The sequence below is a fragment of the Micropterus dolomieu genome, linkage group LG12, assembly GCF_021292245.1.
Source record: "Micropterus dolomieu isolate WLL.071019.BEF.003 ecotype Adirondacks linkage group LG12, ASM2129224v1, whole genome shotgun sequence".
NCBI lineage: Eukaryota > Metazoa > Chordata > Actinopteri > Centrarchiformes > Centrarchidae > Micropterus > Micropterus dolomieu.
Genome location: NC_060161.1, coordinates 4,397,843 through 4,411,097, shown reverse-complemented (window position 1 = coordinate 4,411,097; position 13,255 = coordinate 4,397,843). Strand labels below are relative to the sequence as shown.

At 39.6% G+C, this 13,255-nt stretch overlaps 1 protein-coding gene and 1 long non-coding RNA gene across 2 annotated transcripts in view; both read left to right on the top strand.

The window, feature by feature from the left end:
- Positions 1-8,535: 8,535 nt before the first annotated feature.
- On the top strand, positions 8,536-11,797 carry LOC123980844. The gene is made up of 7 exons (XR_006827567.1): positions 8,536-8,557; positions 8,802-8,868; positions 8,975-9,111; positions 9,991-10,107; positions 10,208-10,249; positions 10,903-11,107; positions 11,608-11,797. It is a non-coding gene; the product is annotated as an uncharacterized LOC123980844 (long non-coding RNA).
- Positions 11,798-12,913: 1,116 nt separating this feature from the next.
- The window catches only part of prorsd1 (prolyl-tRNA synthetase domain containing 1), an 8,661-nt gene continuing 8,319 nt past the window's right edge, over positions 12,914-13,255 (top strand). Inside the window, exon 1 of the mRNA XM_046065390.1 lies at positions 12,914-13,132. Coding sequence (XP_045921346.1) covers positions 13,052-13,132 — 81 coding nt within the window. The 5' untranslated portion in view covers positions 12,914-13,051. The remainder of the gene's footprint in view (positions 13,133-13,255) is intronic.

The window sequence follows — 13,255 nt, the reverse complement described above, 5'->3', positions numbered from 1 at the left end:
GGGGTTTCTTTCCCCCCCCCCCCCCCCCAATCCCCCATGTTGTCACTGTAATTCAAATTCAAATCAGCTTCATTGGCATGAATGTACAACAACAATATTGCCAAATAACCAACAAATAAGTGACATAAGAACAATTCATTTCATACATTTCATTAAATAAGCAAATAAAAGCAAGTAAAAGTTGTGTTTGTGTGTTATTAAAATAATAATAATAATAAAAAATATAGAAAATCCGTAAAAATAAATATTAAAAATAACAGTAAATAAATAAAATATAAAAAAATATATATATATTTAAAAAATAAAATAAAACTAAATAAATGAAACAGTAACGTGTGTGTTATTATAATAATATATCAAAAATTAAAATAAAGTAAATAGATAAAACCGTAAAAGTGTGTGTGTGTTTATTAATTCATCATTAATTCACCAACTCAAAGTAACAGTCTATCACTTGCATTTTGGTTTGCAGGCAGTGGAAATAACGTCTTTTTGCCCCCCAAGGGAGCGTTTTCATTGGAGTGTGACGTCACGTGAAAACTATGTAATTCGCACCCCGTCCGCCGTGTTTACGTTACCAGAGTAACACAGAGCGGAGCTGACGTGGTTGTTCTGGATGGAAGAATTTAGGGATGAATTTAAGGGAAGTTGCCTGAGCAGGGAGCAGGTTAATGTTTGTGTACACTGTGGATCCGAACGCAGCCGTATGTGTGCGGGCCGGTGGGCTATAAGAGGTTTTTATAAATTTAAAAAAACCAGACCAGGCGTCTAATCAAGACCTGCGTTTATTTGTCAAAATGTGTTCCCTCACCAGGCCACCAGGTTAATAATACAGTAAGTTTTTTAAGCTTAACCATGACCTTTTCCTAAACCGAACGAGTTTTATTTTGAAAGTCTTACCAAACGCTGAATGTGTTGTTTTATATGGCGTTTACAAGCTAGTGTGCGCAGGCAGGTCCGCCGGTCAGTCATTTAAAGAGCTTCCACAAGTGACTGCTGCTTCTTCTTCTTTGATAACGAGGGGGGGTCACAGCCTTTAAACCACGTCGTTAAACTTCTACTCTGTAATTAAACCTCCCGGCAGGTGAAGCTCTGGGGTTACAAGGTGTCAGCAGAGACCTGTAATCCAGTATAATGCAGAAACGTGTTCAGCCTGTCAACACACATAAGCCTTTATCACATTTTCTCTTCTTCTGCTTGTGTTTTCTATGTGTAGCATTTGTATTCAGGTTTTTACAAACACGGTCGCACACCGCCAAAAAAGCCACATGTAAACAACAAGCAGGGCATCTCAGCTGCTGGTTACGACATCGATCCATGGAAGAATAATCAAAATCAAATGTGTGTGTGTGTGTGTGGTTGTCAACGGCAACCCCTGAATCAATTTAATCAGCGGTTAAACTGATGGAAGCTGAGAGGAATGTAGGGCACTGACTGAGCGGCAGAGACACACAGTGTTCACGGGAACGAGGACACACATTTGAAGGTCGTCTCTCTCTGAATAGAAAGCTGCTGCACTGACGGGAAAGTAATGACAGCTAACAGCCAGATCAATACGTTGAAATGATACTGAATGGTCTTTACACACAGCATCAGCCTTGATATTCAGTGAATATAAACACTACCAGTCAAACGTTTGGACACACTTAGAAATGTCCTTGTTTTCCATTAAAATAAAATCACATTTATCAGAAATACAGTGTAGACATTCTTAATAAAAATAATAATAATAATAAATTTTTAGGGCCCATGTCCACCAAAGCAACCTGGTAAAAGCACTAGCGGCGTGACGAGGCGCTGAGAGTTTTTTTCCTGTCGCCGAGAGTTGTAAAATGTCCAACTTTGGGAAAAGCGTTGCGCTCGTCACTTTTTACCCACCTGTCCAATCACAGCACAGAAGGGGCTAGAACAGCTGATAAAAAACGCTTTGGTGCACACGGGGTCTTAAACTACCTTAAAATCAACATAAAATAATACAATAACAACAATAGTATAATGTTTAAAAAAACACAATACGATACAAGTGAGACTTAAGAAGAGATTTAAAAGATGCCACTGAGTTTGCCTCCCTGAGATCTCCAGGCAGGAAGTTCTCGGGGCCCGAACAGTAAAGGCCCGGTGAATGAATCACCTTTAGTGACAAGAAGAGACTTTGGAATCACAGATGTGGGCAGGAGCCTGACCGTTCAGGGCTTTAAAAAAACGCTACACGTCCGCGAGATGCAATTCAGCACATGAACGTGGGGGCAGAATGTCGATCTGAACGGCAGGTCAGCCACAAACTCCTGTTCCACACACCAGCCCAGGTGGTGGCGGTATGCATTTGGTTGGCCAACCGCCGTTAAACGCAAAAGAAGAAGAAGAAGGTCAGCAGCAGACTTAATAAAGGAAATTTATGGCGGGATGTTTCCAGTAAAACTCCTGGAGCTTGTCCTCAATTACCGAGATCGTTACGATGTCTCGTTAAAATCATAACCTCCTCGAGTGTCGCCGTGTTTGGTTTGTTTACATTGCCCAAATTCTGAGGTTGATGATCCGGTGTCAGCGAGGGATGATCCGGCCCTGGTCTGCCCCCTTGTGGATTAAAGGTTTAATCCTGCAGGTACACGCAAAGTACGCAGGCAAGTATGTGAACAAAGCATCGACTACGCCTGTCTGCGCCTACGCACTGTTAGAAAGCAAGTATGTCGGGGGCTTTAGTGAGAGTTAGAAGTCTATGAAAGTTTCCCTCACTAACACCAGCAGACAGCTTTGCAGTAGCCGAGTCTTGAGGGAAAAAAGGCATGGATGACCTTCTGTAAGTCAGCAGAGGAGAGGAATGTTCTAATCTTTGTCGGCTGTCTCAGCTGGAGAAATCAGGGCTGCACCACTGTTTAAATGTTGCTGCAAACTGATTTGTAACTGAATATGTACAGAGGTGTGTTGTGTTTGCCATTTTAAAAGGCTATCTGATTATTAGAAAACAGTTTTCAATCATGGTAGCACAGCTGAAAACGGTTGTGCTGATTAAAGACGATGCCTAAAACTGGATCAGCATCTGGATCGTCAGCCGGTGGAGATCCGTTACAGGCTTAAAACGGCCAGAAACAAAGAACTTCTCCTCTGAAACTCATCTATGTAATCTTGTTCTGAGAAATGAAGCTATTCCAGGAGAGAAACTGGCTTTAACCAGACCACAAAGAGGAGTGGGAGGCCTCCCCGGTGCACAGCCGAGAGAGGACAAACACATCAGAGGGTCTAGTCTGAAGAAACAGACGCCTCTCAGGTTCTTTTCATTGGCCGGTCTGAGATACGGCCTTTTCTTTGCAACGCTGCGTAGAAGGCCAGCATCGATTAGTCTTTTCAAATGATAAACTTGGATTAGCGAACACAACGTGTCATTGGATTTTACAACAACGTCTACACTGTTTGTCTGATTTTATAAATTAGATGTTACTTTAATGTGCTTTTCATTCAAAACCAAGGAAAGTGTCCAAACCTTTGACTGGTGGAGTGTATGTAACCACGAGCCTTTCATTTGCTCCTTTAGTGCTCCTTTTGTACAGATTGTTGTATTTTATTGTTTTATTTTATTCTTACTGATCTTAATCAATCTGTGTGTGTGTAGTACTACAGTACTATAATAAAATAAAAATAGAACAGAAAACAAAGCTCCCTGTGACGGATTTTCACAGAGATCTCTAAACTGAACGTAAATGAATCCTCTGGTCAGAGAGGACGGACGTGTTGAAGCTTCCGCCATTCATCCTCATTCACCAGTAAACTGTGTCCCTCTGGTACTTCAAGGTCAAAATGTTTTACTGCGTTTAGTGAAGTAATACACAGAAGTTATAATCCAGCGTGCAGATAATCTTCGTTCAGCCTCTTTTGTGACTCTTTCATCTGAAAACACAATCAGCTGGAAGCATCAGCCTGACCTTTTTTTGGACTATCAGTGGTGGTAAGTACACTTAATCAAGTACTTCATTCTGGTACAATTTTGAGGTACTTTACTTCCATTTCCTGCTGCTTTGAACTTCTACTTCTACTATTTTGGAGTTAAATGTAGTACTTTTTACTTCACTGCATTTATTTGACAGCGTCAGTTACTTTGTAGATTCTAATTATTAAAACAAAATATAATCAATTAACATTGATGCAACATTAAAGTGATCAATAATTATAACCCAGTCACATAAAATACATTACAGGACATTATTATGGTACTTTAAAGCTACAGTCTCTGGAAAAAGTATGTGAAGCCTTTAAAATCCCTTGGATTTCTGCATTTTACACATTTTATGAGCAATAAAATGTGATCTGATCTTCATCTAAGTCAAGAGACAAACACAGTCTGCTTAAACTAATGCCACACTAAAGGGTCAGATTCACTAAAGGTCTGTGTGAGTAAAAACGTGTGCAAACTTGATATCACCAGCAAATTAACGTGTAAGCTGCTAACGTTGTGCAGCAGAATGACGTCTTTCAGAAGTGCAAGAGAGCACCTGTTGTTCTACTGCTTGTTCAATTACTACTTTTGCCTTCATGAAAATGAAATTTGGAGTGTTTCAATGTTATTGTGCAAAGTTTTGGGAGGGTAACATGCAAATACATTTATTTACTACACACAGTGTGATCTAACAAGCCTAAACGCAATTTAATGTGAGTGCGACAGCATCTGTATTTAATACGTTTGAAAGGAAGGTGCAAAGTGTTGCAGAGATGGCTGCTGTTATTGTTGCGAGAGAGAAATTAAAATATTAGATAATATTATTCTGTATCCAATAATTTTATATTTTATTTAATCGATGAGCTATATGAATAGAATTGTTTTTTTGTATTTTCCTTTAGCTTCGGTGATACTGTTGCGTCCACATGAGTCAGGGAGTGAGAACGAGTTGGCGGAAACCATTAAAACACGCAAACATTTAAAATACTGCCACCTCTGTTGTGTTTGCTCCTGTTGTCATCTATGCAATAATTCTTAGCTGATCACCCATAACAGGTACTACAATTACATGTGAAATATTTCCAATGCACATGCGATTTAGTGCACTTTATTCGGGATCTTATCAAGTCCGGCCCAAACGATTATCTGTTTTTAGAAAATACAGACCTGTGAAATAAAGTATTTTTATTGTTTGTTACACCAAGATACAAAAAAACATCTGAACCTATCACTGAAATAAAGGATGTAAATAATCCTTCCACCACCGTCTCCTGTTCACACTGCTTTTCTTTAAGAACTGATTCTACATGTAATATATGCATCACAGGCGCGTCTCTCAGGACTTCTGCTTGACTGGCGGCTGACGCAGGAAGCAGCATGGTGGACAGTCGACCCTCTGTGTGTGTGTTTGGGCTTCAGGGACTTTGAGTTTTTTAGGGTTCAGGTTAGGCTTCAAGGTTGTGTTTGGGGTCCTGGAGGACTCCGGGTCCTGGCTCAAGACTTCTCCTGATTCTATGTTAATTACTCAGACACCTGAGTGGCACTGGCGTTATCAACTCCCTGCAGAGACACAGACTGGATTCACACTGTGTCGAGTCTTCTGGCCTGGATGAAGACCTGAACCTGTTCCCTCTGATTTATTACACTTGATGGATGCAGTGCTTGTACTTTCTTGTACTTCGACCTGTGTACCTTATAGATGAACCTGTGTTCTTTTGTTTTGTGCACCAAAACTACTTAGTTAAGTAGCGTAGTTATTTTGAACCTTTTCCTAAACCTAACTAACTAACCAATCAATAGTTTGACTTTCTGTTTCTCACCTGATGTTTTTGTCCTGTTTGCACAATTAAAGGCTGCAGATCAATCTGTGTTTTTCTCTTGAGTCTGAGTGTTTGAGGTCTCAACCGGAAAACCGGATTATATTCAGTGAAAGTGCTTCTGCTCAATAGCTGTCATTGTAGTCGACTGTGGTTTCTGTGCTGCATTTCTGTTATTATTACATGGACAACAGGGAGTTTGATCTCTCTGTAGGATAACACATTTATCAGACACACGACAGTTATTGCCTCCTAATTATTATATAATTAAACCAGGTTGTGTCATTAGAAATCAAAGATACCAAACAGCAAACTCTACTTTTATTTTTATATTTTCAGTCCAGACTTCAGACGAGGCGGCCCTGAGTCCTGAGACCTACCTGCTGTGGTCAGCTCAGCCAATCAGAAGTGATGAAGTGAATCAGCTGCATATTTAGTGCTCTTACAGTTTGTTTGTTTTTTACAACTGTTTACACACGTTTTCAAAATTATGTCTCCTTTTTTGATTTACCATTTACACACTGTTGCTCTAAAGCTGAAGCTCTTCTTTCTTTCACAGGCTTATGTGTACATTTCCACACAATGTTCGTGAGTGAAAGTAATCTGCTGAGAGGTGCTGAAAAGTACACTGTAAACGCCTTCTCTCATTGTCAACCTGTGGTTGATCACATGATCAATACGTTTGGCCCTGATCTCATCAGGGATGGCTCTCCTTCCTTCTCTTCTTTGCCCTCTTCCTCCTCCTCCTCTTCGTCCTTGAACTTGTCCTCGTTGTCGTCCCCTGCCTCTCCCTCCTGCTCCCCTTGCTGTCCACTGACCTTTGACCTTGAGGTCTACTGTAAACGAAAGCAGTGCTGGGTCAGTTAAACAGTCAGTGTTTGTGTGAGAACAGGTGAAGATGTGTTGCATTTTCATTGGTTGTGCTTGGAAAATGAAAGCAGGTCACTTCCTGTTAGATTTTTGTGTCTTATTTTGAGAATTGTGTTTTATGCAGTTGAAAACTGAGTGAAAGGCTGAGAAATAGAGATTTGAGGTGAGGTTTTTTTGCTCTTTGAGTGGAAGGTTTATAAAATCGTGTGTAAAGATTTTGTGTGTAAGCGGTTGTAAACAACTGTAACTAAAACCGATCAATGTTGACTTTTTTGTTTCACACGGGAAACAAACACCTGGGTCTCCCGGGTGAACGTCAGGTCTCTGGCCTACCATCCACCCCAGCCCGCTTCCCCCAGTGCACTGAACTATGACACTAAGGGGTCTTGACTGTGCGTACGTACAGCCCCCTCCAAAAGTATTGGAACGGTGAGGCAAAGTCCTTTATTTCTGTTGCTCACTGAAGACATTTGGGTTTAAGATCAAAAGATGAGACAAGAGTTCAGAATTTCAGCTCTCATTTCCTGGTATTCACATCTAGATGTGTTAAACAACAAAGGACTTTGCCTCACCGTTTACCAAACTTTTGGAGGGGACTGTATGTGACGACTTGGGAGGGAGAACCGAGTGGTCTAAATGTGCTCTATAAATAAAACTGACTTGACTTATAGTGCGCGACCTTTGGAAACTCTCACCCCTGGATCCATTATCCAGTAGACTTCCTGTTCAACCAATTATCCACTAACAACTGTCCATGTGTTGGAGGCTCACCTGATGTTTTTGTCCCATTTGCACAATTAAAGGCTGCAGATCAATCTGTGTTTTTCTCTTGAGTCTGAGTGTTTGAGGTCTCAACCGGAAAACCGGATTAAATTCAGTGGAAGTGCTTCTGCTCAATAGCTGTCATTGTGGTCGACTGTGGTTTCTATGCTGCAGCACCCCTCCTCCTGTTATTATAATATGTACAACACTTCCCTCGTAGGATTTCTAACAGGGGGTATGAGCTTCCTCAGGGTGTGAATTATGTGACAACCGGGTGGGGTCAACTTTTTCCCCAGTTCATAAAGGAAACCCAGCGCAGGCGCGTGCGACAGTGAAATAAAATCAATGCTAATTCTTATCATTTTAAGTGTAAAGTTTCAACTTAATCTTTTTTAGCAAATATCTTCCTGCTCATGTTCGCTGTGAACGCAATGGAATACGATGTTCAGCAGTAGTCAGACACTGTTTTTGTTGGATCTCTTCCCTGCTCTGTATAAAAAGTGCAATGAGATGACTTTTGTTATGAGTTGGTACTACATAAATAAAGCTGAATACATTTGGAATAACAAACCTGGATTTTAACATTTATCTGGGCAGGTAAAACTCCTGAATTCCAGAGTGAAAACAAATGACACAATCACAAAAGACTTTAAATTAAATAATAAAATCTATATTTATGTCAAAATGTATCTGTACAGTAACTACAGACAAGACATTCAACTGACGTCAAAGTTAGAAAATGGTACGGTCCATTTTAGGGGTGTCAGAAATCATACTTCAAGATTCTTGAATGTAAGGCACGAGTGCGGGAAATATATTTTAACATTTGCAATTTCTGGGAAGAAAGACCCTCCTGAACTGTTGTTTTTGCTTCTTTTGGGGGGGTCCAAGCATTAATTAGGGGGGTAAGACAAGCATGAGCCACCTGTAGGATAACACGGTGCACATTTATCAGACAGACGACACTTATTGCCTTTTAATTATACCAGGTTGTGTCATTAGATACCAAACAGCAAACTCTACTTTTATTTTTATATTTTCAGTCCAGACTTCAGACAAGGCGGGCCTGAGTCCTGAGACCTACCAGCTGTGGTCAGCTCAGCCAATCAGAAGTGATAAAGTCACGCCTGCTGTTTCTGTATCAGCTGCCAATCAGGCTGAAGACCTCGGTTTACTCGCTGTGAGTCTGGTGACCGAAACCATTAAATTTAGACTAATTATTTTGTTTTAACATCAAATTATGATCAGGTTTAAGAATTTTTATAATATCAAAACTCATGCATATTAAAAATGAATGTTTGATGTTCTCAGAGTGTTTACTGCATATTTAGCGCTCTTTTCCTGAAATGAAACCTCATTTCTGCTTCATGGTCTGCATTTATTCAGTAATAGTCATTCACTTCTGTAATTTTCCCTCTGAGTAGCGCTTTTCATAGATGTGGCGTGAGTCCGCCACTCCTGCGCTGGATTCAAGTCGCCTTTACACATGAGGTACTGACAGGACACGATGCAGCGTGTAATCAGCGTTACTGTTTGACCTGATTGATTTCAGCGTCACTGTCTATTGATCGCTCTCAGACAGTATTTTCCTCTAAAGGCAGTTTCTTATGGTTTCCTGTTCCTAAAGTCGCTGCTGTCGCCCTGTTTAGCTGAGGAGCAAAGCGCTAAGTGCTAATGGGAGCTTCTTCACAACTGCACGGATACATTGAACAGACAACACGAGAACACACGCAAGTGAGGTTTTACAGCACATTTAATACAGATAAACGCTCACACACATTTTAAATTCTTTACAAGCTGCTACAGGAAACATTCCTTCAAGTTTACAAGAAGATAACTGATGTTACATCATCAATGACAGGCGAGGAGCCAACGCTACATGCTACATGCTACATGCTCGTAGATCTGCGAGGCCGCACTCACGCCATATCATTTAATGCCTGGTTCTCTTCTCACTCCCGACTCGTCACATACTGACGCTTGGTAACAGCCCTTTGGCGTCGCTTTATAACGCCCAGGCTCCGCGGTCAAGTTAGCAACGCTTAGCAACAACAAATATGCAACGTCTGGTAAGACTTAAAAAAAAACGCTAGCGTTTCGAAACATCGCAATTTTGAAACGCCACGTGTGACGTCCTGTATGGTCCTGTGGTGGGTAGTATTTGTGTTCCAGGTGTGTCTCTCTCCAGGTATGCCCCCTGACGTCATTCTCACAGCTGCAGACGCCCCCCCATAACTTTTGTTGTAATTTTCAAAGTCCCTTATTTTGCCTACATGTTGTTTTAGTTGTCCCCCTAAACATCTCCAGTGGAGATCGCTGTCCGTTTGCTGCCTGATTATAATAAGTTTCTGTTAAAACTTGAACCCGTGTCACCTGCTTGACTTTCCACCCCGGGAATTCAAACAGCAGTTTGGTTGGGTTTAGGCACAAACAGTACTTGGTTAAGGTTAGGAAGAGATCATTGTTTGGGTTAAAATAACTACGTAACTCGCATAACTTAGCTTAAAAATATTTAATGTTGACTTTTTGTTTCTGGTGAAGGTCTGAACCACATTTCATCCAGTTAAAATCTGAAGTCATCCTTCTGACTCTCTGATTGGATGTTTCCTACAGCAGTGCAGCCTGGGGGCCTCTGGGGCCTCATCTGTTGTGTAACACACTTCGTTTAGGTGAAACGCCGACAACATGACCTTTAGTGTGTCAGGCGACGGCAACATTAACACATAAAGAGTGAGTGGGATTCAATATAATGAATAGAGCTGTGTGTGTCATTTTATTTTTATTTTATTAGCATGTTTGTTAATATTTTGGTTTTCATTGGTATTTATAGCACCATCCCAAAGAATGATCAGACTGTCAGGCAGGCGTCCAGGTACGTGCAGACGCTTCAAACATGTTCAACACATCGGCAGAGGTGGAAGAAACACTCTTAGGTGAAAGTAGAAATACTCTGCTACAAGTCAAAGTCAGTCTGCAGTTTGCATTCAAAAGTATAAAAGTTATAGGACAGTTCTCATAAAGCAGAACAGCCCGTTTCAGAATCGTATGTATTACTAGATTATAATTCTTGATTGTTGATGTTCATCCCCTTAATGTTACAAAAGGTAGCGGTCATTTTTATATTCCGTGATATTATTCTCCCAAAAACCCACAGAGACAACAAAGTATATCATATCATATATTTTTATAAAGTTAGCTTAAGTTTCCATAGTAACGCTACCTAATTTAGCATAAAACTCAAAATAACTGAGGCTCAGTCCTTTTTCACCGCTTGGCCCTGCCCCTCCGATTTCAGGTCTAGGAGGGGGGTGTCCCGATTCTTGTTGCAGTACATGGGTAGGGCGGAGATTACACTACAAACAGAGGGCTACGAGAAAGTATTTTCTTCGTATAATCTATGATAACCATGGTTATTCTTAGTTTAATGTTATTTCAACTTAATATGGTGGTTAGGGTTATTATTATTGTCAAGGTGGAACAATTGATTATTGATTTATTCATTATTACTATTGTCTTTTTTTTCAGATGAACACAATCACGATCTGCAGCCACTCAGGAATATAAATGACTGATTTGTGTTTGAGTCCTTGAGCTATATGATTGGATTCCCATGCTGAGAAGGTGGTTATTCAGTCTTTCACTGAACTCAGCGGGGGGGTCAGCTACAGTTTTCTGCAGGCTGTGACGGAGGACCTCGATGCAGCGCTTGTAGTCTCCTGAGCATATCTTGGTAAAACTGTTCCATCTGTCTGTACTTCACTCCCGGTTTCATTAGTAAACCGTAGACTGTATAGAAAAAAAAACACCACAAGAAAGACAATTACCAACAAAAAGCACTATATTCTAAACAGACACGTTTAAAAAAAAAATAATTCACAAAGTACATTTTGTATTTCAAACAAATAAGAGACTTATTAGCTCATTTTAACAAAACTCCCTTCACCTTCATGGGAATTCTTGACAGGAAGTGCTTTTCAATTAAAATTTGCCTGATTACGTTAATTTGAATTCACTCAATATTCTCTCTATTTGGGATTAGAGAAATATAAAGCTTATGTTTTATTTAACTACAATGGGTGGATTTTATTCCAAACATTTTTATTTGAAATTTAATTAAATATTTGCCTCAAAATCAAAAAATCATATTGAATATATTTTATGTAATACATTAATTCAATTCATTACAGTGTAGGCTGCCTCTCTCTCTCTCTCTCTCTCTCCCCTATGAAGGAATACAGTGGCGCACAGAAGCCGTTGCTGTGGTTAATATCTATTGACCGCCACCACTTTACTTTACTTTACATCGTACACAACTTTCCTTGCCAGGAATGAGCCCCCATCGTCGGGTCGAGCACTGTTGAGAAACAAAAAAAAAGAAAACCTCTTCGTGCTGATGTGTGTGAGATGAGATACATAAACTATCTTGGTTTACTCTGGAAGCTAAATTAAAATTTCGTCTTTCATTTTTCATGCAATGGGTTATCTTTTGTGAGAAATTGACATATACTGGCTCATGTCGTGGGTATAAAACACGTCAGGTATGTTCCAATCTGGTACCAAGGCCACGAACAAACTGCATGATGAGAAATGTTTTGTTTAGAGCTTCTTCTGCTTGGAATGTGCTGCCTGTCTATATCCGACAGATTAAAAGCAAATTCTCTTTTAAAAAGTCACTTACAAAATGGCTGATGAGTCTTACATAGATGTGAGATTTATTTTCCAACATAATTTAAATCAAAAAGTGAAACTTAATCACATATTCTAGATTCATTACACATAAACTTAAATATTTTAGGCCTTTTTTTGCTTTAAATCTTGATGATTACAGCTTATAGCTCATGAAAATCAAAAATCCATATCTTAAAATATTAGAATATTAGAATTAAGAATGTATAATTCAGAAATATCAACCTGAGAAGAGCCTTTAATCTCTCAGTCTAGTTCAGTACACACAACCACAATCATGGGTAAGACATCTGACTTAACAGTTGTCCAGTAGACAACTAATAATTTAATCAAGATTAAAACAAGAAAGGTCTGAAATATTTCACTTTATGTGTAATGAATCTAGAATTATTTAAATTACAGGGGAGGGGAAACATTTCTACTATAGCCTAATGTTCTGAGATGCACCTGTGAATATATATAATTAGGTGTATGTTATTTTTTTAGTTTCTGAGTTTTATATTTAGTCGACTGCCTATTTTGTTTTATTTATATTATATGATTTCAAATAATACTTTATTTGAATGGTTGTTATTTTGGACTAGCAACCGCTTTGTGGAAGCTAATGGGGATTTAATTTAAGAATAAAGAATAAAGTGTGGGATTAGTACTGACGTAAAGGATCTGATAGTTGTTTGAGTCCAGCTTGTTCTGTTTTTCAGGGGTCAAAAAAATCCACCTATCAGTCTGTAAGAAGCAGGAACCCCAGTTATTTGATTTCCATTTTCATTAATTAATTTATGTCTATCTTTATTTATTTGTCCATTGACTGAATAAGGAAACTCAGTGACGCTGAGAAGTAGATCCAGTCCAGCAGATGGTAGCACTGCATCAGATGTCAGCTGCTGTGAACCTCAGTGCAGAAGAAGAAGAGTCTCCCACATGCAGCTGTTTCTGTCCACCTCTGTTTCTGGTTTCTGTTTGATTTTTAAAAAAATATTTAGTGAAGATGTCAGAAGACCTGCGGGCAGAGCTGGAGAAATATCTGGAGACGTTAAACATCCAGACGACCTGCGTGGAGCACCCGCCGGTAAAACCGATTACCTGTCTATAATCAGTCAATGAATCAGTCCAAACTTTTCATAGGAAACATTTTGATCGCTTTAAAGCAAAATAACATGTATGAATGAAGTTGTTGTAGCTGGCAGAGGAA